This window comes from Sciurus vulgaris (genome assembly GCF_902686455.1).
Source record: "Sciurus vulgaris genome assembly, chromosome: 3".
In the NCBI taxonomy this organism is placed as follows: domain Eukaryota; kingdom Metazoa; phylum Chordata; class Mammalia; order Rodentia; family Sciuridae; genus Sciurus; species Sciurus vulgaris.
In genome coordinates this window covers 18379581-18406489 of record NC_136463.1, presented here as the reverse complement: position 1 = coordinate 18406489, position 26909 = coordinate 18379581, and the positions used below count along the sequence as shown (strand labels likewise).

At 41.7% G+C, this 26909-nt stretch overlaps 3 protein-coding genes and 1 long non-coding RNA gene across 7 annotated transcripts in view; 1 reads left to right on the top strand and 3 right to left on the bottom strand.

The window, feature by feature from the left end:
- The window catches only part of LOC306657325 (leucine-rich repeat-containing protein 37A2-like), a 44070-nt gene extending 32032 nt beyond the window's left edge, over positions 1-12038 (bottom strand). Inside the window, exons 1-5 of the mRNA XM_079133209.1 lie at positions 10649-12038; positions 7990-8061; positions 6722-6793; positions 3338-3409; positions 2660-2740 (exon numbers count right to left, since the gene is read on the bottom strand). Coding sequence (XP_078989335.1) covers positions 2660-2740; positions 3338-3409; positions 6722-6793; positions 7990-8061; positions 10649-11997 — 1646 coding nt within the window. The 5' untranslated portion in view covers positions 11998-12038. The remainder of the gene's footprint in view (positions 1-2659; positions 2741-3337; positions 3410-6721; positions 6794-7989; positions 8062-10648) is intronic.
- A 2013-nt stretch (positions 12039-14051) lies between these two features.
- RDM1 (RAD52 motif containing 1) lies at positions 14052-22296 on the bottom strand. 2 transcript variants are annotated; one of them, XM_079133208.1, is made up of 8 exons: positions 22195-22296; positions 21640-21819; positions 20050-20172; positions 19184-19352; positions 18068-18166; positions 16378-16463; positions 14664-14861; positions 14052-14071 (listed from the first exon to the last, which is right to left on the bottom strand). In XM_079133208.1, exons 1-7 carry the CDS (start codon positions 22288-22290, stop codon positions 14760-14762), a joined length of 855 nt encoding a protein of 284 aa, XP_078989334.1. In that variant the 5' UTR covers positions 22291-22296; the 3' UTR covers positions 14052-14071; positions 14664-14759. The 2 variants fall into 2 exon arrangements, with proteins under 2 accessions (XP_078989334.1, XP_078989333.1); XM_079133207.1 differs by lacking the exons at positions 14052-14071; positions 14664-14861 and having other exon boundaries at positions 15175-16561.
- A 912-nt stretch (positions 22297-23208) lies between these two features.
- On the top strand, positions 23209-26881 carry LOC306658237. The gene is made up of 3 exons (XR_013762994.1): positions 23209-23488; positions 24436-24554; positions 26508-26881. It is a non-coding gene; the product is annotated as an uncharacterized lncRNA (long non-coding RNA).
- LYZL6 (lysozyme like 6) overlaps positions 23727-26909 on the bottom strand; it is a 45396-nt gene continuing 42213 nt past the window's right edge. For all 3 annotated transcript variants that reach the window (XM_079134998.1, XM_079135000.1, XM_079134999.1), the window contains 2 exons: positions 25698-25776; positions 23727-24496 (listed from right to left, as the gene is read on the bottom strand). In XM_079134998.1, coding sequence (XP_078991124.1) covers positions 24427-24496; positions 25698-25776 — 149 coding nt within the window. In that variant the 3' untranslated portion in view covers positions 23727-24426. The remainder of the gene's footprint in view (positions 24497-25697; positions 25777-26909) is intronic.

The window sequence follows — 26909 nt, the reverse complement described above, 5'->3', positions numbered from 1 at the left end:
GGAATAAATAATTCAGTAGGGATAAAGCTTGGATTTCCCTCTTATTTTTTCTTTGTGCTTATGGTCTTGGCATAATATTGACGTGTCACAGACAAGTCAGCATGTGAATGTGTTCAATCTGAATAGAGCCTGCATTTCTACCTTGGAGAGTCCTTCAGCTTCTAAACTCATGGAGCTTGTATTTTTAGAACCAATGAAGTAACTAAAAGAATTTAAAAAATAAGCCATCAGTCTGGACCTGTGTAGGTGAATGAAGGAGAAGCACTTTAGAGTCAGGGGGAAAAAAGTATACTTGACATTTAGGATTATCAACCAGTGCTGGTTTTCCATAATATATTCATTTCTGATTTCATCTGGAAGAGATATGATTATTACTACCATTTAAAGAGTGGTACTTTACTAATAAGCTCTTGGCACATCTTTGACACAAATTTCAGGTTCAAAATAGACTGAGCTTAACATACTGCTAATTTGTTGTATCAGTGTTTGTTATAGGCCTTATTTAAGCTTATTTAAGAGATTTACCAGGTTGTAATTATACGGAACCCAGAGGTGAATCCAGACTTTGTGGGGAACTGAACCTTATCTAATTTGGGAAATGTCCTCTGATAAAAACATGCAAACTTTATGCATACAGAAATTGAGAGGGCCCCAATCAGAACCTTAGAAGGGGGCCTGTGCACGAGGAGCCCTAGACCTTAGGTTCCATTCAATTCATGACAAATCCATATCAACTGGGGCCTCTGTACAAACTTTCGTAATTCATGGAAAATTGGTATTTCAACTTACAAACACCCCAGTACTGTGTCATATTGGTCATAAATCACTGGCATCTTCCCTTGGCTTATCTCTCACTATGGCAAAGTGTTTCCTGAAGGAAGAGAGCTTTGTCTATTAGAAGAATTTTACCCAAAAGTGCTCAGTCCCCCAACACACACTTGGTAGACTGTTACCATTGTGCTGATCTTTTTTTTTTTTTTTTTTTTTTTTTTTTCTTTCCCTCTCTTTTTTGGTACTGGGGATTGAACCCAGGGGTGCTTAACCACTGAGTCACATCCCCAGTCCTTTTTTGTATTTTATTTAGAGACAGGGTCTCCTGAGTTGCTTAAGGCCTCGCTAAATTGCTGAGGCTGGTTTTGAACTCAAAATGCACCTGCCTCAGTCTCCTGAGCCACTGGGATTACAGGTGTGTGCCACTGTGCCCAGCTCTGTTTTTCTTTTTTAAGAGACAGGTCTCACTATGTTGCCCAGATTATCATTGAGCTCCTGTCTTAGCCTCCCAAATGGCTGGGACCACAGGTGTGCACCTTGTCTGGCTCATTGTGCCAGTCTATAAAAGCAACTGAATTGGTCTGAGAGGAACAGCTCCATTCAGATCACATGAAATGAGTATTAATGTCCAATGCCAGTTAGCTCTGATTTTCTCACGACCATGAAGCAAATGCCTTTTTTCTGTTAAGATGAACACAGAAGCTAAAGACAAAAGTTGGTGGCTTCTCCACTTTAGGAGTCTTTTCTGACCCACTACCCATCCCTACTACTTTGTTTGAAAAGTAGACCCTCAGTATTTTTTCCCCAATTTATGCTTTAGCAAACTGATGAGGGGGAGAGGTGACTGTAGTAGATCAGCATCTGCAGGAAATTCCAGGCATATCCTAACCATCCCTCCATGGAACCCCAAATGAACCATATGAACCTAGATTTCTGACCCACAAGACAGGTGGACAATTTTTTCCAAAATCGGGTTGAGAGGAGAACTTTCACCATGAGTCTAAAATCCCTTTCAGGGGCTAAGGGTATATGTTGCTCAGTGGCAGAGTGCTTGGCTAGAATGCCCAAGACCCTAGGTTCCATCCCCAGCACCAAACAAACAAACAAAAAACCAAAATAATTAAAAAAGTAAAAAACAAAAACAAAAAAAATTCCCCTTTGAACTGAAAGGGAATAAAACCCATATTTCTTGTTGCAGGTAGTCAGGAAAGAAAGTATATGTAATTAGGTTAGAGCAATGTATTGTCTTTACAAATATTTTTTACACTATAACATAAACATCATATTTCCCACACCTCAAAGGTTCCTATTGCCTACAGATAATTCATGGCTTCAAAGACACACATTTTTAGAAAAATATTTCTTTTAGAAAAATAATGCTCTGGGGAGAGAGGTCCCCTGTGCCAGGTTTTCAGAATTCTTTTCTGCTTTCCATTGAGAAAGCGCCTGCACTTGTGCTCCCTGGAGGACTTTAAGCTAAACTTGATTCTTTGTAGCCCAATGGTGCATACATTTAAGCAGTTAGGGACTCTGAATATGAAATGGAATCAGAGTTAAACTCCCAAGTGAAATTCAAGGACCATTCACATGTCAGAGCAGCATCCAAGGCTACTTTGGGTGTTACTTGCATGATGCTTTCTATTGTCCATGCCAGAGATCAGTTCTAGAAAAAGCAGAGCATGTCCTATATAAATGACAAGTCTCTTGGCCTCTTTGTACCTTAGTTTCCTCATTTGAAAAGAATGGATGGATCTTAAGACATACTTTTCAGAGTTCAGACAGGGTTTACAACAGCTAACCAATAACTGTATAAGGTTTTTAACACATAGATTTTTTGTTGTTGTTCTTGTTTTTTTTGGTACAGGTATTTATCTTCTATTTCACTTACAACTTGTGTAAAAACTGCAATCCATGCCATGCCTGAAATGTTCCAAAGCCCAGTTCTGTGATTAAATTGCAACCAAGGTTTCTACAAAAAAAAAAAAAAGATATAAGCCAAAGAAGGAGGAGAAGAAAAAAGATATTCTTTCAGAACATTGATCATTTAGCAGTGATTCTAACTTATCTATGATGAAATGTAACCACAATACTTTTTCCATGCACTAAAGAAATCTCACTGTGGAAGATACTGGCTTATGATTTATACTTCTGCATTTATACATGCAGAGCCTTAGCTATAAAACAGTGAATGCTCACAAAATACTTGATACTTATTTCTCTAAAACAAGTCTTCACAACTTCAATGCTATTGACATTTTGGGCTGGACAATTTTCTGTTGTGAAGGTTTGTCCTGTACATTGTAGATGTTTTGCAGCATCCCTGGTGTCCGGTCAATAGATGTCAAAATGTCACCTGGGTGCAAAATCACACTAATTGAACCACTGCTCTGTAATAACTTGTTTCAACCCATGTAATAATTCTCATACTAATCTTTGCTAGAGGCTAAAAGGATTTGCTAAATAACTTTAGTAACTTTTTACTAGTAAAATTTTAATCATAATTTCAAATGAGTAGCAAGGGAGTTTATAAAATTTCAAATATCATGAAGTCATACTTGTAACTTACATAAACTGCAAAAAAGGTAGTGGTTCAAATGTCCGTCTTTCGATAGATTGTATTTTATTGCAGGATAAATCTCTAGGAAAAGTAAAAGGAAAATAGTGCCTTGATTAGATATTAGGTATCTAATTAGTATGAATAAATAGAGTTGAGAATTGTTAATATCGAATACCTAGTTTTTGTTTAAATTCTAAACCTTTGGATTTATATTTGAACTTCCTAGAGTTTTTAACCTTGCCCACTCTTCTGGTTCAATTGGTTTTTCTTTCGTGTGTGTGTGTATGTGTAGTACAGGGGATTGAACTCAGGCCTTGTGCATGCTATACCCTCAGTCCTTTATTCTATTGTCTTAAACCAGTTTAATACTAGAAGAAAAAGAGACCTTTCATATCATTTGAAAGGCAGTTACTCCTCTAATTAATAAATGACTTTCAAAACTGTACTTTCTATCATAGTAATGGAAACTCATTTTGGTTTCATATTACCTTAATATTCCATAAAGGTAACTGCTTCAGTTGTGTACTGCTGGGACAATAAAAAACAACAAGGAACTGGATTTTTAACTGAAAACACCCATTCTGACTAGAGTTGACTCTTACTTCCATGGGTTTCAGCTTGTCCTTCACTTTTCACCTGGATGGGTATAACTGCCATGACTGGTGTCTCTCCCTTTCTAATCAGTCCTGGACACAGTCACCACATAGGCTCTCTAGAAGTGGTTCTTAAAGCCCAGTATCACCTGGGAACTTCTGAAGAATGCAAATTCTCAGCCCTACTTCAGAACAACTGAATCAGTAACTGTGGTGGGCGGCGGGTGTCCAGAACCAAGTTCTACCAAGTCCTCCGGGTGATTCTGAGAGAAACTTCAAGGTTGTTTTAGAGCACAGCAGATGGTTCCCCATCGGGGCTCCTTTGCTTGGCACTCAAGACTTAGAAGGTCTGGTTCAACTCTCCCTCTTGTACCCTACAGGTGCCCATGGCACTCCTCAAACACATTCCTGGGTTTTGCCTTCCTCCTGCTCTCCCTTTGCAAGCTTAGTATATTCTCCCCAAGATGCCTAGCTGATGATTCCCAGTGGGCTCCTTCAAGGTCTGTTCAAACAGCACTGCTCTGGGAACATTTTCCTTGACCCAGTTTGAAATCTTTTCTCCTATTCTGTGATGTAGACACAATTTATACCTTTTAGTGCCCATATCCATTTCTTTTTAATGCAATTATTTTTGCATCCCATTTCTTTTGATACAAACTCCTGGAAAGCCTGGATTAGGTCTTGTTCATCTGAGGTGCCCTCCAGGTTTGAAACTGACACAAGTATTTGAGTAAACTCAAATAGTAATAAAATAAATGGATAGCACCGGGGAGTAAAGAGGGGGACAAAAACGACTATTTGAAAAGAAATCCAGTTTATGGCTTCATGGCTGGCCCTTCTACTGCACCTCTTCAGCACCTTGTCATCCCCTGGGCCCTTGCTGCATTATGGTTTGAGTTCTGAAAGGGTAGGAACCTGTCTCATTCATCTTTGTGCCTCTAATACTAGGCACGGTGTTTGGCATGTTTTTCTGAGCTCTTTTTTATTGGCATTTTTAAAAAACAAATGTGAATATATATGCTAACATGAAATTATTAGCTAACAAAGTATTACATAGTAGAAATAATGAAAAGTCTACTCCATTAAGCAGTTAGCTCATCTATTTTCTCCAAACCATGTTTGTAGGGTTTGAGGCAGAAGTGACCAAGACCACCAATATAAAAGTGGTTGTCCCTTAGGGCCTAAGAGGTTTGATAATTTAAAGGACTATTTTTAGTACCATGTGAAGCTCTTTATACCCACTTCCTTTAAGCTTTCTACATTTGAAAGAATAAATTTGCTAAAAAAGCATCATTAATTAGTTTAATAGGGTTAATGACCCATACATATCTGGATCCCATGTACAAAGGATAAAAATCAAGCTATCACAGCAAAGAACCTAAGTTATCTTTTTATCTTTAACCAGACAGAAATACTATGCAAGTACTCCCTCCTTGACAACAAGAAGAGAGCGATTTTAATTTTGTGATTAATGAAAAGTTACGGGCAGTTCTGATCTGTTTACTTAATGGAAACATTGCAAGTTACATCATTTAATCATCATTTCAAATATCTATTTTTTTTGGGGGGGGGTGGGGGATACCAGGATTAAACCCAGGGGCACTTTAAAACTGAGCCATATCCCCAGCCCTTTTAATTTTTTTATTTTGGGACAGGGTCTTGCTAAGTTGATTAGAGCCTTACTAAATTGCTGAAGCTGGCCTTGAACTTGCAATCCTCTTGCCTCGGCCTCCTGAACTCCTGAATTTACAGGCATGCACCACCATGCCAGATCTTTCCACATTTTTATTGGTGCATTATAGTTGTACATAATGCTGAGATTTGTAGTTATATATTTGTACGTGCACACAATATAACACTATGATTTGACCAATCTCACTCCCCAGCACTTCCCCCTTCTTCTCCTCTTCTCACCCCGTTTCCTCTTTTCTACTGATCTCCCTTTGATTTTCATGGGTCTCACCCACACCTTTCTTGTCCTTTTTCCTCTCTAGTTTCTACTTGTGAGAGAAAACATACAACTCTTGACTTTCTGTGTTTGGCAAATATCTATTTTTAATGTAGGTATGGCAATTCCTGCATTGAAATTCTTAATACTGGTATGTTCTCAGTAGTTTATTCATCTTGATATTATTATTTATGTAATTTATTTACTTAGCTAATTATTTAATCTTTAAGTGTTAATTTAATTCAGTTTAAATTGTTAAAACATTCTGGGTTGATGGCATTCAAATTAATATAGGTGGCCTATTTTTTTTTTTATCTCCTGTAGGCATCAAACTGAGGTTAACTTTAATTCCCTTTGTTCTACTAATCCAACTTGTTTAAACCTTTTTTTGTAAAGGTCAGATAGTAAATATTTTAGACTTTGCAGGCCACATGTTTTAGACTTCTGCTGCATATTCTTTTCTTTTTATTTTACAACACTTTAAAAATGTAAAAATCATTCTTAGTTTATGAGCTGTGGATTGAATTTGATCCATAGGCTGTAGACTAGATACAAATACATACGAACACTTATAAAACAAGGTTTATAGAGTGTTAGTAATTGCTCTGATCTTACTACCACTTTCCACTATAAGCGGAATTGCTTTTTTCATCTGTATCTTATCCACATAATTTTTAAAACTAAAAATGCTTAGGAGGTATTTAATGCTAGAGATGGGCTAATACCTATACAAACTTACATCATCACAAAATTTAATTGCTGGGATAGATTTTACAGATTATCTAATTTCAACCCCTTATTCATTTTATAGATAACTCATAACTCACAAAAAAATGTGATTAACTAACTTACAAATACTGGAGGGATAGCAGGCCTTCAAAGGAATCTTTGTGTAATTCAGTCAGGGAGTTTTCACTGAGAATTCTGGAAGATGGAAAGGTTATTTCTGGATCAATATTCAACACAAAGATGGAGAATACCCAGTGGTAAAAAAGTATGAGAAAATGAAAGTTGTCATATTCTGTCACCAGGAGTATAAGGTGGCATAGCCTTTTTGAGGGCAGATAATACTTTATATTGATAATAATCTTCACCCCCCAAAAATCCCATTTCTATTCTATATACGTATTTCCTCTGTTCACCAAGAAGCAGGTTCATGAAGGTTATGCATGTAAGAGGAAAACTGGATACACTACACATCCATCAGTAGGGGAATATTATTAAATAAACCACGATACGTTCATACTTTGGAACATTATGTATGACTTCAAAAGAATACGGTAGCCTCTGTGTGCTAGAAAGAAACCTGACATATGAAGAAGTGAAAATCAGTTGCATGATGTTACCATTTATGTAAAGAAAGATAATAAAACCATGCCACAGACCTATTTTGCTGTATGCAAATATGTGTGTAGGGAAATGCAAAGGCAAAGGTCTGGAAGGACATACACCAGGCTCAGAGTGATGGCTCCCTCAGGGGTGGAGGCTCAGAGCACAGGGAGGGCTCGCCACACCTGTTGTTTCACATTCGTTCGTTAAGATCGTAGCCATGGGGCTGGGCTGCGGCTCAGTGGTAGAGCGCCTGCCTGGCAGGTGTGAGGCTCTAGGTTGGAGCCTCAGCACCGTATGAAAATAAATAAATAAAGGCATTATATCCATCTACAACTAAAATTAATATTTTTTAAATTATGTAATCATGTATTACTTATATAATGGAAAACAAATTTAAATTTACAAAATTGAATATTTAATTATTGTTGCTGTGATCCTGGGGATGGAACCCAGGTCCTCACTCATGCTAGGCAAGTGCTCTACCACTGAGCTATCACCCCAGGCCCCATGAAATTCAATTTTTTTGTTGTTGTTGTTGTTGTTTTTTGGGTGCTGAGGATTGAACCCAGGGCCTTGTACTTACAAAGCAAGCACTCTACCAACTGAGCTATCTCCCCAGCCCCGAAATTCAGTTTTTAAAATAACCACGGAACTTCATTCAACACAGGCTGATTTGAGATATGGAGGGGAAAATCTTTTTCTAAGAGTTACTGACCTCAACGTTCTAGACTAAGAAGGATCTTACAATGCAGTTTTTCTGTATTCACGTTTGGAGAGAATATACTCACAGTTTCTCAGTCCAACGGTATGATCTCCATATGTTTTCTTCAATGTAAGAAATAACATTTCCTTGGAAATTCCTGTGAAGAAACAGTTTATACCTTTGAATAAGTAAGAAAAGAATGAACAGAATAAGTAAAACAATTGAGGCAGACACATGGGGGACATTCAAATATAGAAAAAACAAACACAACAGAAAACCCAGCTTTCTAATTTCCAGAACTATCAGCTTCCCAGTTTGTACAATAAAGGAATAATGTGGGCCACGGGCACACATGACAAGGCAACTCCTCAAAAGTTTAACTTCCTATCTGTCCAATTTTAACAGAAAAATGGGCAAGAATTTACCATTATTAACAAATATGAATCAAGAAACACACGGACAAAGAAAGAAAGAAAGAAATACACTGCAGGTAACCCACCCCGAAGCTTTGCCTAAGTGCCCTCTGTTGAAATTGCTTCAGGTATTAAGAGGATAAGGACAATAAGAAATCAGAGGAACTAATGTGCTGATGTAGAAAGACCTCTTGAAAATGTTGCACAGGAAAAAAAACATGAATCAGAGGGAAGGTTAAAAAAAAAAAAAAAAACTTCATCAGAGGGGGAAAAAAAAAAAAAAAGACACAGAAGAGAAATCAGAAAGAAAGACACACACCAAAATGTAACAGGGGTCATCTTGTGGGTGGCTGGGTATGGACAAGGGGTGACAAAGGGTATAGAGTATGAATTTTTACTTTTATCCTATATACTTGTGACTTTTTAAAAAAAAATGTGAGAATGTATCTATGAATGACATGTTTAAAAGAAGCTGTTAAATATGTTTAGTTTCAACTCTACAGATAACTTGAACTTTTTGAAATTCTGTTCTTATCCCTTAGCAACAACTTTCCTGTTTATACACCTTTACGTAGACTTTTTCTTGGAGTTTGGTGTTGGAGGATAAGCCTGCTCATCTGCCTAGGGACATTTCTACTCAACCAGAAGCCTTCTGACGGCTTTATGGTCCCCACTAAGAAATGCCTAAGACTGAACTCATTATGTCACCAGCATTCTCATCTCCATACAGGACAAAACCGGTGGGGCCATATTTTATTTTCCTTTTTTCTGTACACCTCATCCCCCATCTCTTTAGTCAGTCACTAAGTTCTTTGTTTTTCCTCTAGTGCCCCCAGGATTTTTTTTTTTTAATATGATTCTGGTTTGTTTTATTTCTTTTAACAGACTGTGGTCATGTCCTAAAATGTTTTTAAATTCTTATTTTTTAAAACCTGGCATTTTTGTTATCAAACAGAATAAGTTGATGGAAGGGTGATTTTGTTTTAATTTTTTGTTTGATCTTTTTAGTTACACATGACAGTAGAGTGTATTTTGACATATCATACACACATGGAGTATAACTTCCCATTCTTGTGGATATACATGATGTGGAGTTACACTGGTCGTGTATCCGTATATGCACGTAGGAAAGTTATGTCTGATTCATTCTACTGTCTTTTCCATTCCTGTCCCCTCCCCCACCCTGCCCCACAAGGATTTTCTTTCTACTCCCCTCACAACTACTGACTCAGCCCCTTCTTGTTTTACTCCTAGATTTTGCTAACATTTTCTAGGTGCCCCCCAATTAAGCTTTCTCCTCTAGATCACTCTAAATATGGATTCTAAAACAATCTCTTGTTTTAATTATTTTTTTCTCTTGCTTGAAAATATTCAGTGGCTCTGCTTCCTAACCCAATTCTTTGAGGCATACTAGTCTACTAAATCCTGGTCATTCCTTTGTGTAGGCTGTACTCCCTGTTTTTTCAATTATAATTAACAATTATAGCCACCCTTCCAGCCCCAGGTAACATTTTAGCTTATCCGTGCAGCTTTCCCTAACATCCATACCTCAGTGATGACAGATTCTGAAGAATTATAGCACCTATGGTCTACTTCCTCTTTTAGTACTTATATATCATCTCCATTTTTATGTTTCTTCCCACCTATCATTTTCGTATTCTGAGGACAATGTCTTCCTTTTGTGGCTCCCACAGTACCTAGCCCTCAGCTGGGCACAAATGGATGCTACATATTGAAAGGCCAAGGTCAAGATGAATTCTGAACATAACTAAGGGACTGAATAATAATATTAATAACATTCATAAATATATGATAGGCACTGATATAAGTATTACATGTACTCTTCATCTAAATTACACAACAATCCTGTGAAATGGTAACTATCATAATCCTCATTTTCCAAATGAGGAAATCGAGTCGCAGAGCTCAATAATTTGCCCAAGTTCACAAAGCTAATAAATGAAAGATCTGGGTTCAAACTCAGACAGTCTGATTCAAGAATCTACCCTTCACCACTGGTTATATCATCATTAACGTGTGGTAAAGCAGATGGAGTAAAATGGCAAAGTTTAAGCAACGATATGATAGGGCTCAATAAAAATGGGTAAGGAAATAAAGAACGATCACAAGTAAAAGACTGGAGAAAGGGCACTTTAGTAAGGAGGAGGAGAGGATATGGAAAAGTTGACAAGCAAAAACTAAAAGCAAAAAGTCAGTCAATGTGGGTTGGGGAGAGGAAGGAAGAGAGGAGGAAGGCCCAGGAGACCCTTGAGGAAAAGGCTACCAAGATAGGCAGAATGCAGAGCACAAAGGAGAAAAGGCGATGCTTACAAGACCGTGAAGGTGCCATTGTAGCTGTAGGGCTCGAGCACAGGCACTCGGTGGAGTTTCTGCACTGGGTTGAGACCGACACACAACAGTGTCTCATCTTGGCAGGTACAGAGCTCACATATATTGGTGCTCGTGGTGACATTCTCTTCCTTTTCTGTGGCATAAATTTCGGGGAAATGAGTCGCTGTTTGTTCTGGATTCACATGTGGAACTGTGAATTCAGTCAGGTGTGATAGCTGTGGAAGTGTCGTTTCCGGGTACTTTGAAAGAGTTGTAGGATTATTCAGGGTTGCAGAATTTTCAGTTACTGCAGTGGGTACTGGAGTCAGGGTAATCGTCACATCTGGAGGTTGAACTCCAACACTAGATGACACCGGCTGCGGGGTTGGATTCGTTGTTGGAAGTGTAATCTCATAATACACGGGAGGTTTAGCTATAATCTCCTTATAGGGCTCTGGAAGCTGAATTGGCTTCCCCTGCATGGTTTGAGAAGATGCGACCTCCACATTGGGTTTTGGTGTTATGGTGATTTCCACGTCAAAAGATTGAGCCATGACTGAAGTCTCCTCATGGTTGACTTGAGAATTTGTAGTCCCTTGGTCCGGACGTACTAGTGTCACCTCAGGGGGCTCTGGAGGAAGAATTGTAGTCCCCAGATTTAGCTGTGGAAATGTTATCTCAGGGGGTTTTGGAGGAGGATTTGTAGTTCCCTGGTGAGGACGTAGAAGTGTTACCTTAGGGGGCTTTTGAGGCAAAGTTGTAGAATGTTCAGCCTCCACAATGGGCTCTGGAGTTATGGTGAGTTCCACATCCACAGGTTTAAACGTGAAGCTGGGTGATGTTGGATACTGAGCTTGATTCTGAGTTAGGACCTGCTGCTGAGTTGGAGGAGTTTCTTGTGTTGGAACTATGATTTCTTGATATACTGGTCGCCAAGTTGAGGTCTCCTGTAGGGTTTGAAAAGTAATTTCGGGAAGCGTTGGAGGAGCTGTAGGTTTCTTCTTGGCTGTAGAATGTTTAGTGGGTTCTGGAGTTAGGGTGAGTTCCAGGTCCAAAGGTTGAAATGTGACACTGGGTGATGTATACTGAGCTTGATTCTGACTTAGGACCTGCTGCTGAGTTGAAGAAGTTTCTATCTGAGTTGAGGTCTCTTGTTGGACTGAAGAAAATTCAACATTTTCAGAGACTCCTGGAGACTGGGAAGGGGAATTAACCTGGGTTGGCGAAAATGTAATTTGCTGGATGGGAATCGGTTCCATTTCTCTGGTGACATCTGAAGGTACAGTAACTATCAGGGCCACATGCTGAACTGTGGTTTTAGACAAAAATGTAGGCTCACCTCTGAACATCACTTCCAGATCTTGAGCTGAAAATGACACGGAATCACTGACTGAAGGATAAGTTTGACTAATAGTAGATTCTGGAGGCTTAGTCGGGCGTGTTTCCTGGACTGGTGGAAGTTCAACACTCACAGGGGGCGTTGAGGGCAGAGATGAGCTCTCCTGCTGACTTGATAAAGATTCCTCAGGCAGCTCTTCAAGCTGACTGGGGACCTCTTGATCAACTGGAGTTTGTTCCTCCTCTAGAGGGGGGCTTGGTTGAGGTTCCAACTGCTCAGGGGACACTGAGGACTCATCTAGGGTCTCCTGTTGGGCCGAAGTGTCAACCTCATTATTTAACTCTGGGGTTGGAGGCTCAACTTGATCAGAACCTAGAGAAGAACCTGTCACCTCCTGACCTTCTGGAGGTTGAGCTACTTCATTAGGAAGTTCTGGAGGCAGAGTGGGGACTTCAGGCTGGGCTGCAGAAGGTCCTACCTCATTAGTTGGAATTGAGGGAGGAACTATAGCCTCACCGTTGATCACAGAAGTTCCCACCTCTGTAGTGGGTTCAGGTGTTATAGTAATTAGCACATCTGCAGGTTTACCAGTCACACTGGGCAAGTCTGGAGGTTGCACTGGTGCTTCCAGCTGGCTTTCAGAAGACTGGTCCTCCCCAGGAGACTCAGAAGGCTGAGCTGTGGTCTCCTGCTCACTGAGAGAAGGTTCAGTCTCCACAGCAGGGCCCAGAGGCTGAGCTGGGGTTTCCTGCTGGGTTAGAGTAGGTTCTACTTCCTCAGCATACTCTGGAGGCTGAACTGGGGCCTCTGGCTGAACTGGGGCCTCCTGAATAGGGGCCTCTGGCTGAACTGGGGCCTCCTGAACAGGGGCCTCTGGCTGAACTGGGGCCTCCTGAACAGGGGCCTCCTGAACAGGGGCCTCCTGAACAGGGGCCTCCGGCTGAACAGGGGCCTCCGGCTGAACAGGGGCCTCCTGAACAGGGGCCTCCGGCTGAACAGGGGCCTCCGGCTGAACTGGGGCCTCTGGCTGAACTGAGGCCTCTTGAACTGAGACTTCTGGCTGAACTGGGGCCTCCTGCTGGGCTAGAGAAGATTCAACCTCCTTGGTAGGCTCTGAAGTTATGGTTATTTCCACGTCCGCAGGCCTACCTGTAACACTGGGCAAATTATAATAATTAACTTGACCCTGACCTAGAGATGGAACTATAGGTAGAGTTGGTAGAGTTTCAGCTGTATTCTCCACAGGGGGCTTTGGAGCTTGAATTGGAGCCTCTTGCTCGGCTAAAGAGGGTTCTGAGAGCTCTGAAGTCTGAGCTGGAGCCTCTTGTTGGGTTGATGAAGGTTCTACTGCCTCAAGACCCTCTGAAGGCTGAGTTGGGGCCTGCTGCTGGCCTGAAGGCATGCCAATCTCTTTAACTGCCTGTGGAGTTATGGTAATCAGAACTGCAGGTTTACTTGTGACAACTGGCTGAGTGTCACTTCTTAGAGATGAAAGTTTATGATGCACTGATGGCTCACCTGCTAGGGCCTCCTGCTCCTCAGGGGCTTCTTGCTGGGATGAAGAGGACTGGAGCTCCTCAGGAGTCTCTTGGGCCTCCAGAGGAGGTTCGACCTGGTCATGGGTTTCAAGAGGCTCATCTGGGTTCTCCTGGGATTCCGGAGGTAGGCTGCCAGGATAAGCTACATCCGTACTTGGATATATATAATCATCCTGCAAGGTTTTTTGAAGCTGAAGTTTTGCAAATTGCTTTGGAGTTCCAACAACAACCTTAGCAAATCTCCGACGTTGAGCTACATCCTTCTTCAGATTTGGTTGCAAAAAAATAAACTTGGCTGTTTTTGAAGTCGGACTACCCAGAGGTGGAACAAGTACTTTAAATGACGGCTGTTTTGTAGGACGAACTAAATTGACAGTAGGAATCTTACTTTCGAGTCGAGAAGGTAGAGCTAGGACCTGCTTCTGATCTCTGTCTAGCATTGGAACCAACTCTGGGAGCCTCTCTTGCCGAGTTAGTTTGTCGTGCAGATCCTGACGTGGAACAGCAAGTTGATCAACTTCTGGGGGCCGCTCTCCAGGTGAATCCCTGCCCAGGAATGGAAGCAAACTGTCAGTTAACTTCCGTGGTGGATCCAACATCTGGGAGCGAGCAGAAGACCCCAGGTCATCAAAGCCCCCGGGGTCTGCCGGGGGTGTAAGCGCATAGGGCGATAAGGGTGGGAGTTCAGAGGAGTGCAGAGACCAGGGCTTGATAGGCCCTGGGGGTTCGGAGGTCAGGTGGGGAGGGTAGTGGGTCAATGGCAGAGGAAAAGCTGCAACGAGCAGCAACAAAGGTTGCCACACGAGGAGAAGCCGAAGTACCCAGTTGCACAATAGGGACATGACATACGGAAGCTCCGAGGCGCAGCGACCCAGGCCAATGGGGTGCCGGGTCGTGCTAGTGGGAGTCGAACCGTTATGGCAGCCCTTAGCTGTGGGCGGCCGGGGAAACCGGGTGTCCGCCCCGCCCCGCCCTTTATTTATGACATCTTTGTTTACGCAACCTTTATTAGGTTCGCTCGGGCGGGGGAGCCTTTTCCCACAATCACCCGACCCAGGCTTCCCTTCCCCCAGCAGGGGCGACAATCGCTTCTCACAGGCCCCCATCCCCATAGCCAGGCAGGATTTGGGCCACAGACCTGGGTGGTCCCGGGACTCTAGCAACCCACTTGGTCGGGGCGACAGAGATTCCCCGGGAAGCCACAGGGTTAGGGGATATTCGGTAGCGGGTAGGGCTAGTTCAGTTCTGGAGGCTTGAACTCTTCCTCTTCCAAGCGGAAATCTGAGAGACATTTTTCCTCCCCTTGGTTGAACTGCTTCCACGAGAAGCAAGTGGCCTGCAAAACGAGGGCCGGTTAGGGTGGCTGGCAGACTGTATGTTTATACATTAAGGTTATTTATTCCAAAATGTTGCCATTTCCTCTGAACTCTCAGTATCCTGTTTCATGTGTGATAACTAATTCATAACTCTGTTAGGCTGTTAGTCATCAGTGATGACTCCAATATTTCTGCAGGATGGGCTTTAGGCAGGAGCAATTCAGTCTGAGAGGGGGTTTGAATCCGTGTGGACAGCCCTTTACACTGGAATGGGAAAACATCCCCTTCCCACCTTGGGTCAGATAGACGTAACACTTTTTTAGAGGCGTCCCTCATGTGCACACATCTGGAGAAGCCAGGATGTTAAAGCCCGCAAGTTAATTTTCTTTAAACGCTACTAAAACTAGAACCCAAATGACGTTTTCCAGAGTCCTTAAAATAATCTATTTTATTACTTGCTTATTACCTCACACAACCCTGGTGTATAAAGACAATGTGTCATCTTCTTATTCCCAGTGCCTTGCATATGGCTAAGCACACAGAAATGGTTTTCAGAGTGGATCTGTAGGGATGGATCTCTTATAATGGGATTTCTGCAGTCAGTGTAGACTTCCTTCCCTTTCATAGAAAGCTAGACCTCTTAAAAGTGTGGTTTCCTTGACTGGTTTTATTTAAATTGAACTAAAACTATTTTACATGGAAATAAGAAAGGACTGTTTCAGAATGCAACCCACTTTCTCTGCCTTTTTAAAATGAAACTCACATCTTTGAAGTCATATAATTGAAAATCCCTAAATTAAGTTCCTCCCTTGCACCTCCCCCAAATATTTTATACATAGTAAATAATAACTATTTTCTTCTAGAAATTACTTTGGCAACTTACTTCCTAGTTAAGGGCTTTCATATAATTGATTTACAGAAAAGTTCTTCAGCAAAATATTCTACTTGAGTATAGGGAGATGTTGAGATTCAGAGCTATAACACAATCACACCTAAGGCCATACTCTGTTTCAAATCTCTGGGACGTGTTCAAGCAGCCCACTTTCTCTAATTCTTGGAAAGGGAGCCTAGCCCCTCTTTTGGGCCCACAACTCTAGTAGTACTCTAAGAGGTCTTAATTCTGCTCTCTAAGCTTCAAACAAGGGGTCAGGAAGTCCCTAAATCCCCTGCACTCAAAGTAGTTTCAGAGTTTTCCTATTTTCCTAAGAATGATACATGCTGAAATGCAGAACTCTTCCAATCCCATTGATTTCTTTTGTCTTTTATGATACCAAGGATTGAACCCAGGGGTGCTCAACCACTGAGCCACATCCCCAGCCCTTTTTTTATTTTTATTTTTTTCTTTTGAGACAGGGTCTCACTGAGTTGCTTAGGACCTCACTAAGTTGTTGAGGCTGGTTTTGAACTCCTGATCCCCCTGCCTCAGCCTCCCAAGCCACTGGGATTATAGATGTGCGCCACTGCATGCAGCCCACTGGTTGTTTTCAATCATGGCGACACTGGCTATGGAATCCCTGCGCTTTCATCTTCATATACTTGAATGATATCATGTAGTTCTTCTTCACTTCTGGCATCTCTAATCTCTTCACTGGGTCTGTACTCCACAGCTATTTTTCCACTTTCTGAAATAAAGTTAACAAGGATCAATTCCGAATTTTCCTTGTTCTAAAATTTCTCCTGCACATCATGGTAGCACCCTCATGAGACATGCCTTTGATTTCTGAAAGAAAATAAGAGCATTTCTTAGAAATGTCCTTACCTACATATCAGTTTTAATATAACTCTTTGTTAAAAAAAAAAAACACATAATAAAGTATCAACAATGTCTGGTTTAAAGAATGTTGTGATCTTAGAGATAGGAACTAAGAAAGAATGACACAAAATATTTGTAAACAAAAATGTTCAAATGGTTGAACAATAAGGCATGAGGAGGAGTCAAAGTGAGTTCAAACCCAGGTGTAGATCCCTGGACTATAAGACACTTCATATTAGAAGAAGGAGCAATTTTCTACCCCCTGAGAACCAAAATTCCACCAGAAACAATGAACAAATTTTTGGAGAAAGTACTAGAACATTTTATTGGTAGGAAATGGTCTACTTACCTTAAAGACAATACAATTTTCTTCAAAGCATAAGGTTTTTAGTCTAAAGAGTTTTGAGTTGATATAAGCTTAGTTCTTAAAGGCTGTTACTCAGAGTTGACAATTGGAAAATCTAGCCCATGACCCAGGGAGTCAGACTTTCACTGGAAGGCCTCCCCAGATTGGAGGGCTGAGACCCATCAGGGTTACCTCTTATAAGCAAATTAGGGTATCTAATAACTTAGTTAGTATTTCTTAGTCTCTAAGCCTGTAGGGCCAGTTCTGTTTGGGAACTCTGCTAATTATCACGTTTCCTTTGAACACAGCCTGTAACATTCATATCACAGGAGAACCCAAGCAGGAATGTGACACCATTCAAAACATGCTACTTTGAAGGCTCACATGAAAGCAGCTAATTATTATGTAAGCGTCATATTTACCCAATATGTCAGTGCCATAAATGAAAACTGAAACTGAATTCTTTTTTTTTTTTTGCGGTGCTGGGGATCGAACCCAGGGCCTTGTGCTTGCAAGACAAGCACTCTATGAAACTGAATCCTTAATTCAGCAGTTTATCTGTTCATTCAGAAAGAAATGACAATAATGATAGCGAACATATTTTGTTTGCTTACTGCGTAAGCATAGTTCTGAACTTTTTACATTTGTCATCTCATTTACTCTTATACTATCTCCCCTAAGAAGGGCAGAATTACTAGCTCTATTTTAGAATAACAAGATTTCATTTTAGAGATATTAAATATCTAAAATCTGTCTGACTATAAAACCTAAATTACATTAAAAATCTAAGACACAGAGTTAGGACTCAAACCCAGGTGTCCAAAGCTTATAATCACTATATTGTTGACAGGCAAGCAATTGAGAAGGAAGATATGGATCAAACACTTTCTGCATCAGCACAGGCAAGTTGTTCTACAATCATAGACTGGGGACAATAATATTTGCAGTCATTTTTCTCACAAATGTCATAGGACAAATTTGAGACCACTGCTATGAAAGAATTTAGTAAATGAAAGCAATATATGGAGGGTTTTAGAGATCCATATTTTCATCTGATTAACTTTTCAAAGTGAGTTTATTTACTCATTGAAACTGAAGTACTTCAAAGGCTATCAAAGAAGTCTTACCTAAAACCACAATGGACAGTTTCTGGAATGCATCTGACAAAGCCTTCTGAATAGCAAGCTTCTGGGCCATCTTTCTTTTCATAAGGAATGATAATGGTCCTACATCCAAATGAAACAAATGGATTTAAAATATGGGTATAAATGATTATTGTTCTATATTTAAAAAAAATAAGAATACACCCGCAATTCTGAGATCATTATCTGCACAATTAAAAGCAGCACATCACATGGGTTTTGTTGAATGGCTGTTGTAGGTTTATCCTGATGGAGTCCATTTTCACTGCCCCAATCCATTATGGAAGTTCTTAATGTGCTAGAAGGGAGATCTATGCCAGAAAGCTGGCCTAAGTCTCACATCACTCACTAATTTTATTTTATTTTATTTTTTTATTTTTTTGCGGTGCTGGGGATTGAACCCAGGGCTTTGTGCATGCAAAGCAAGCACTCTACCAACTGAGCTATATCCCCAGCCCTCACTCATTAATTTTAAATGGACAACTGGAAGCTACGCTCCTAGACTCCTATGCATCAGGACTGGAATCACACACTGAGAAAGATTTTCTGGTTATGCAAATGACCAGTCCCTGCCTGCACTCAGCCACAGCAGCCTACTCTGCTCCACGAGCAGCCCTCAGTCCTTCCTCTAAATAAAAACCCTAAGCCAGAGGGCCATGGATTCTAGAAAAAACTCAGTTATCAACCGGAGTACCCTTTCTAGGTATCTATATTTGATTCTTTTTCTGCTCAAGACTCTTCAAATGACTGAATATTTATATAAGAGAGTATGAAAATCTTATCTAGATTTTGCTAAGATAAGTGAAGACCACAAGAAATCTGCAGTTGAAGAACTATTTTAGCATAAAGCAGGTTCTCAACCCAGAATGAGAGACACATTATCTCTTTCCTCCTCCTAAGCTTCTTGGCAGGAGATCAGTCTCAAATTTTAAATTTAAAGGTTCTGTTAGGTCTGGCCCAAGGCGAAAACCTGTATTATAAGGCACAAAAGTTCTGCCTCAGACTTTAGCATGGCAAGGGAAAGACCTGATAGGGAGCTGAAAAGTGAGTTTTAGAAAGAAGAGAGACCCTTCTCCTTCCCTTCCCTGACTGAGAACCAACCTTCCTCCAGCTGATCCAAAGGCTCATCTGCAATGCCTACTCCAGGACTCCTGCAGGCATAGGACAGCAAAACCACCTCTAAAGCACAGAAGAACTTCAGGCTTCGCTTCTCCAGTGGTGCCTCCAGAGCTTCATTTTCTCTTTCTTCAAGGTCAGAAAGCTCCTGAAGCTGTTAGGATTTGAATTAAAACACCTTCCTATGATTTTCTATTTTTCTTTTTTTCCTGGGAATGGAACCTTGGGCTTCACACATGCTAGGCAAGTGCTCTACCACTGAGATACATGCTAAGCCCCCACCCCCAGTACTTTAATGCACACAAATAAAACTAAACTGCAATAATCACAGATTGAGATGCCCCACAGCTTCAAAATCAGGTAAGATTTGCAACTAAGTTTCTAGATATAGGAAAGCATTTTTTTTTTTTTTTTATTATACACCACACAAACACTGGAGAAAATTATGGGCATCACCATTGAGATGATTAAGGTGATTATCATTATTTATTTGGTACTCAGAATTGAACCCAGAGGCACTTAACCACTGAGACACATCCCCAGCCCATTTTATTTTTTTGAGACAGAGTCTCACCAAGTAGTTTAGGGTCTTGCTAAGTTTCTAAGGCTGATTTTGAATTTGCAATCCTCCTGCCTCAGCTTCCCAAGCTGCTGGGATTACAGGCATGCACCACCACACCTGGAATTATTATTAATTCTACGTTGTGGGCCAACTCAAATATATCCACTTGCCCTCAGTGATAGGTAGCTTCTCACATCTCCCCCTACAACCCAGTTCAATCTTTCTGTCTAGAGTCTAGGATTATAATGTTGAAAGGAGAGTGTAGTTAAAGAAAGTCTACAGGGTTTACCTTGATGATCCTTTTTGACCATCCATTGAAACCAAAGTAATAATTTGCCAGTTCTTGGCATTGTGAGCTGTTTAGAGCAAAGGTTTGATGTCGAACTGCCTTATGTCTGGTGCCAAGACGAACCTAAAGTCATAAAAGAGACCCACAAATATTATAACCTGTCAGAGATTTTATCTTGGATATACCTGAGATGTATTGATACTAAGTTCACAGAGTGATTGTTAAGATTAAATGGGATAGAAAGAACATTTTAAGTACTGCATTCCTAATAAACCCTAAACAAATGTTATCTATTCTTTCTAAGCCACAGTACTTTGCTGCATCATTTTCAGGACTCCTGATTAATTGGAAGGTTCCCCTCACCTCTGGTGGTGATAAGTGATGATGAAATCAACAAGGGAGTCCTGCAGAAAAATTATAGGATTGTGAGGGAGCAAAGACTCATTTTATAACTATACTGCACCAATAAAAATATGGAAAAAGAAAAAATCATGTCTTTCCATCCAGTAGCTCCTGCTTGAGAACATGACTTAAAAAGCAGTTAAGATGAACTGCCACTCACCAAGTTACTAACCTATATTAGAGGTGAGAATATATATACCTGTGTGAATGTTACAAGCCATTAAAATGATTAATGGTTCAGTTGCATTAACAGTCTTCTTTGAGAATGTAAATATCTCCTAAGCATTAGCTCCCTAAATATTTTATATATAATTGTGGAGTGGAGTGTCTCAGACTCAATCAAGTTTAAATCAGTAAGCAATATGAATAAGAATAGGCATCAAGGTCAGTAGCCAGCAACTAGATCAAGTATCCAATTAGGAACTGAAATAGTCCCTGAAAAAAGAAAGGTGGTTGAAATGAGGTACAATGAGATTTTTGTTCTGAGACTCTTAAGAAAGCAAAATTGGTTGACACACTAACGTGGAATAGGATTTTTACAATGCATTAAAGAAGGTTTTGCCCATCTTCTGCAAAATGAAGGGAGCTCTTATGAGCAGTTTGAGAATTATGAAGAAAAAGCATCCTTTATGTTACAACTGACGACTCTTAAGTTTGTGAAGTTCACACACTTTAAATTCACATAAAAGTAAATATAAGCAGAACTTCTCTGATGAAGATTTCTTAAAGGGCAACAAAAAATGACATGGGATTTTGCAACAGTAAGTCTGAGTTTGACCTCCAGCTTCCATGGTTATTGTCATGAATCTTTTTTTTTTAATCTTTAGTATAGATGGACATGATATCTTTATTTTATTTACTTTTTATGTGGTGCTGAGAATTGAACCCAGTGCCTCACGCATGCTAAGCAAGCGCTCTACCACTGAGCCACAACCCCAGTCCCAACTGTCATGAATCTTAAGCAAGTCACTTAACCGTCCTGATTTTGAGTTTTTTCATCTAAAAAACAAAAACCAAAATAAAACAAAAACAAAAACCAGAAACAAAAAACAAAACCTCGAACTAAAGGATCAATGTGGTAATGTATCTGGAAGCATTCAGTAAACCAGAATGTTGCAAAAATGCTACCCTATTATTGAATTCTGCACTTCATTTCGTTGGAGCTAGGAATTCCATATTTGAACTCACCCTCAATGGAGATTTCTGAAAAAGCAGTTTCCTGTCGCACGCCACTTGGGCTCTCTGAGCATCCCTTGATGAATAAAACTTAATGACAGCATAGAAACCAGGCTCGGCCACTGCAGCATTTGGGAAGACCCGGACTGAATACAGGAGGCCAAACCGGGAGAATACTGTGAACAGAGAATGCTGTGGGGTGGTCCCACGCCAAGTTAAGTGCATGAACGCTCACGCCCCGAAAACAAAACTGCACATTCCCTCCTGTGCCCCAAGCCCTTCTACACGATGTGCGCAGCTGAAAACACTTCACCCTTCACGAACGAGTTTTCCTCTTACAAAAGAGGCAACGTTTGGCAGAGATGCATCACAAGGCAACATGCCCTGCTTGTTGAGAGGAACCTCTCTGGGTGGCGGTAAAATCTGTTGGGGCTCATTGGCTGCTGGGGTCCCCTCTAGAACTAACAGCTCTTCAGCAGAGGCCCTGAGGCGGGTGAGGGGCTAGAACTCCCAGACAGCGGGTGAGCGGCTTTCTCCATTCCTCCCTCCGCCCTGGCCCCAGCTCACATGCAAGGCCTCGGCCGTGGGTCCAGAGCTCAGCTCCCACACCAACAGTGTTTTGTCACTCTCAGTGGGAACCGCAAAAGGAACCAATTCCGCCATCCTACCGTCACTGCGCCTGCGCGGCTGAAGCCCAAGCAGTTCTGCGCCTGCGCAAGGCATGCCCGCGATATTTCAAAAAAGGGGGCGCGTGCAGGGGGCGTGGCCGCAGGTGGGCTGGGGGGCACGAGCCCAGATCGCTACCCCGCCTCTCCCACCCCGGGCGGTCTCAGTGTCCATTACTTGACTCCGGCCACACCACCCCATGCCTTAGGAAGAGTTTAGTGCTTCTCTTCAAGTATGTTTTTGTTTTTGCGATGCTGGGGTTCGAACCCCAGGCCTTGCACAGGGTAGGCAGGCGCTCCATCATGAGCCCTATCCCCAGCCTAGTCAAGTGTATTTTTAGGGCAGATCCCGAAGTGTGGGTTTACAAGATCAAGTACAGGACTTCTTTATAGCAGGTAGTTTCATCTTCACTTGTGGAGCAGACTCGGGTTCTTATTGTAACACGGGGTTGTGTGAACGCTGAAGGGTTCACGTCTGACGCACCTGAAGCATCAAAGGACAGAGGGTGGGAATTCAATAGTAGATTTATAGAAGCAAGGAAAGCTTCCACAGCACGGGAGGGGTCCTAAAGAGGGTAGCATCGGTGGCTGTCTGTGTAGGGTTGTTTTGTTGTTGTTGTTTGTTTCTATTACTGCAGCAATTTGCCAATTTTAACACCTAGAACACCACTTTTCAGACACCATTTGCTCCAGTGTTGGTGTCCTATTTGAACCCACTCTGATTCCAAATTTATTTCTCCTCCTTACTCTGTCACCCAGTTTCCCATGTCATTCAATGTCCACAAGCATGTGTGTGTGTGTGTGTGTGTGTGTGTATGCCACCAGAATCACTAGGACAACTTGGGAATTCTAAAGAATTTCATGCAAGACTATTAACAGGTCAGTCAGTTTTACTTTAATTTGCACACCTAAAACTTCCCAAAATAGGGTTAATGAATAACACGTCTAGAGGTCCTTTCTTGCAAACTCAGTAGATAGCACTAACTGTTAGCAGAAAATGAGCAAGCAGGGTGCAAACTTCACAGATCAGCAAGGCCCTTTATTCATCAGTGAAATCATGCGTCTGGCGGATCCACTTTCCTAATGGAAAATAAGCCCCTGGCCAAAGGCAGAATCTTTGTGCTTATTATCTATGTTACACTGAGAGGTGACTTAATTATTGACAGAGTGTGTCAGTCTGGGCACTCTGGAAACAGGTTTGTGAGAATTTGAAAATTTGTTCTTACTGGGCAATAGTTTTACTTGGGGAAGAATGGAGGGTCTGGGGTCAGTGTTCAGTGCTTATCTCTTTCCTTCGGGGGTCCCATTGTACTGTTACTGGGAAAGGATTTATTTGGGGAAGGATCAATGCTTTGGCTTTGCCCCAGAGACTGCCATTTTAGGCTTGATGGATATCTCCTTCCCAGGGATTGTCCTGTACTGGGAAAGGATTAATGTTACCAATGTGTTGTTTTCTTCCTCACTCCCTCTTCCCAGGCCACACTGTTTGGGGGTTTGTCATTTTCCATAGCTTACACTAATTACCTAGTAAGGTAGGACCACCACCCAGATTAAAACCCTAGGTTAGAGCTTGTTTTTGGTTTTGGCCGCCTGACTGGAAGGCCTCACTCACCCTTGGATGACCACACATTCTATTGTTGTCTCAGGTTTCCTTAGCTACCCTAACATTAGTCAACCCCAAAGAGTTGTTTTGAACTCAAGAAATTCTTTTGTTTTAAGGACCATGTACAGGACAAACTCAGGTTAACAAACACATTAAACGATCCCACTGTGGGAATAAGAAATTAAAATCGTGCACCTTCAAGTGTATCAGGATAAGAAAACAATCAAGACTTTCCTATGAAAGATTAGTTCCTCATCAAAATAGTATAGAAACCCCTAGACAGAGGCCCTCAAAAACTTAGCCAGACCCTGTCTCAAAGGGAGCTGGGGATGTATGTGGCTCTGTGGTTAAGGTGTTCTGGGTTCAATCCCTAGTACAAAAATCATTTATCCCTGGATTTCTTCTGATCCATTTTATTTGTGAGCAGGAAGGGAAAAAAAATAAAGTGTCGACAAGAGGAAGAAGTGTCGAAGATTCCTAGAATAAGGACAGGAATTCTGGAATGACTGCTCAGAGCACCTACACCCTGTTTCAATTCAGATGGCACCCGGTCATCCAGTAGGAGAGAGGCCGGCCGGCACAGAACAACCTCCAGTTTAACCTGTGGAGAAAAAAGGACACTTATTAGTAGCTTCTCCGCACACCTGTCCCAGCTCCTGGTGAGTCTCCCTGCGGAGCAACACCAGGAATTCCCTTCACTACTAGCTCTCTAGCTTGTTTTCCAGGCCTCTCTGATTCTTTGAATTTCCATCATCTCTGGTTCTTTTCCTTTTTTCTGCATTCAGTATGCTTCCTTATTTTCAAATCCTAATCTCCCTCTAAAAGTAGACAGTACTGTTTTAGAGGGCTAAGAATTACTTGAAAAGGAAGGAAGAAAGAAAATCCTGTGTGCAACCACTGACTCTCCTCTTTCAGAAACAATCAGCCTTAAGGCTCATCCATGTCTCATCTTGTAAGGTCTGCAGAAGCACAGGCAGGAGGACTGCTTGAGCTCAGGAGTTTGAGGCCAGCCTGGGTGACAGAGTGAGACATCATCTCTATAAGAAAGAAGAGTGGGGCTGGGGTTGTAGTTCAGTGGTAGAGCACTTGCCTAGCATGTGCAACGCACTGGGTTTGATTCTGACTTGGGTTTGAAGCACAAAAGTTTAGTGACCATCTGAATGTTCACCACTGAGGAGCTGGAAGCTTTGGGGGTGTCTGCCCAACTGAGGAGCTCCTTACCTGTTGGCAGTTGTTTGTATTGCTTAAATCTTCCTGTGCCTATAGCCAACTGGACTAAGGAAGAACACTCGTGGTCCAAACTGGACCAATCAGATTCTGTGTCCCTGGAACTTGGACTAGTTGCTTAGACTTCAGCTCATAAACTTGGGACTTTGATAGGCTTGTGAATGGGGAGCAGAGGAAACAGGTCTATTTAGAGTTCAGTGAAGTGAATGCACCAATAGAAATAGAAACCGGCCATGGAAAACTTGTGCCAGTTTCTGGTCCTAACTGCATTCTCTTTCTGAGGTCTAGCTGCACCCCTTCATTGGGCTCAGTGAGACACCGTCTCCTCTCAGAATAAGTTTCCCTCGCTAGCTCAAGTCGTTTTCTGTTACCGCAATCAAAATAATTTTGTTATATACAATATCAGAGAATGTACCAAACCCAAGTCTTCTCAGATTTCCAAGCCAGTCCACTATCCCTTATTTTTCTAGACTGCTGAAAGAAAGTGTCCAGGAGACCCTGCCCACAGCCTCTTTCTCTGTCACTCCTCCTTCTTGGGGTCCTGCCCATGAACAGTCCCGTTGTGTCCTCCTCACCAGTTCCTCATCCCTCTTGCTCCAGACACCATCTTTTTTGCGCAGCTGATGCTCGAGAGAAGGTTGGGTTCCAGCAGATCTGTCAGGAGGAAGGAGAACATTAGTTAAGAGCACAGAGGACAATCACAACGACAGAGGCAGACTCTGACCTTCCTTGCATAGGATCTGCTACCCAGGCTGGTGCACTTCCAGATAGACAAGGCCTCCCTCTCAGGGTTCTTTTAGACACTCTCATAATGACTACTAGAGATTGGGGTAGCTGGTGATATGGGCAGGAGAGGCAGGAGGACTGATATTTGGGCCTGTCCACTACCATTCTTCTTAGTCAAAGTAGGTGGTGGTTCCCCCAAAGTTTTCAGGGTTTCCAGGAAGAAGAACTATCAAGAGGCAACTCAGAGTCAAGGTCAAGTCCTGCCTAATGGGGCACCTCTTTTGGTGAGGATTACAGAAATATTAGAGTAACAAGGAGGAGGTAAGGGGCAGAGTCATGGGCCTTGCCAAGCCTCCTGGATCAGCTCTGAGGTGAGAAGTTTGCGCTTGGCCTTTGGTCAGACCATTACTCTGCAAAATACTGAGTGGTTAGACTTGAGCCTTCAAAGTCATGAGTTGCATTCAATGCTACTCTTCTTTTCTTTCTTTCTTTTAAATTTTTTTTTAGTCGTCAATGGACCTTTATTTTACATATTTAAATGCAGTGCTGAGAATCAAACCCAGTGCGTTGCACATGCTAGGCAAGCGCTCTACCACTGAACTACAACCCCAGCCCCACTCTTCTTTCTTATAGAGATGAGGGCTCACTCTGTCACCCAGGCTGTCCTCAAACTCCTGAGCTCAAGCAGTCCTCCTGCCTCAACCTCACAAGTCAATGGAACAACAAGCATCCCATCACCTCAGGTTCACTTCTCCCTTTGAGCCTCAGTTTCCTCATCTGTAAAGTGGGAATCACAAACAGTTTTGAATGGAAAACTGGGCATGGACATTTGGATGTAAAAAGATAAGCATGTGAAGTGCTTAGATATAATATGCTCTCAACCAACTTTGGCTGCTTCAGGATCTGCAGAATTCTCTGACTGGATGGATATCAGGGCCAATAAGTCAAGCCTCTGCTCAGTCAAGGGATTCCCTGACTCTTAAAACTCTCTACGGACATGCCCAGGCTGTGGATGGGAAGAGAAATCCTGTGAGTGAAGCCTGGTCTCCTCTGTCATCCCT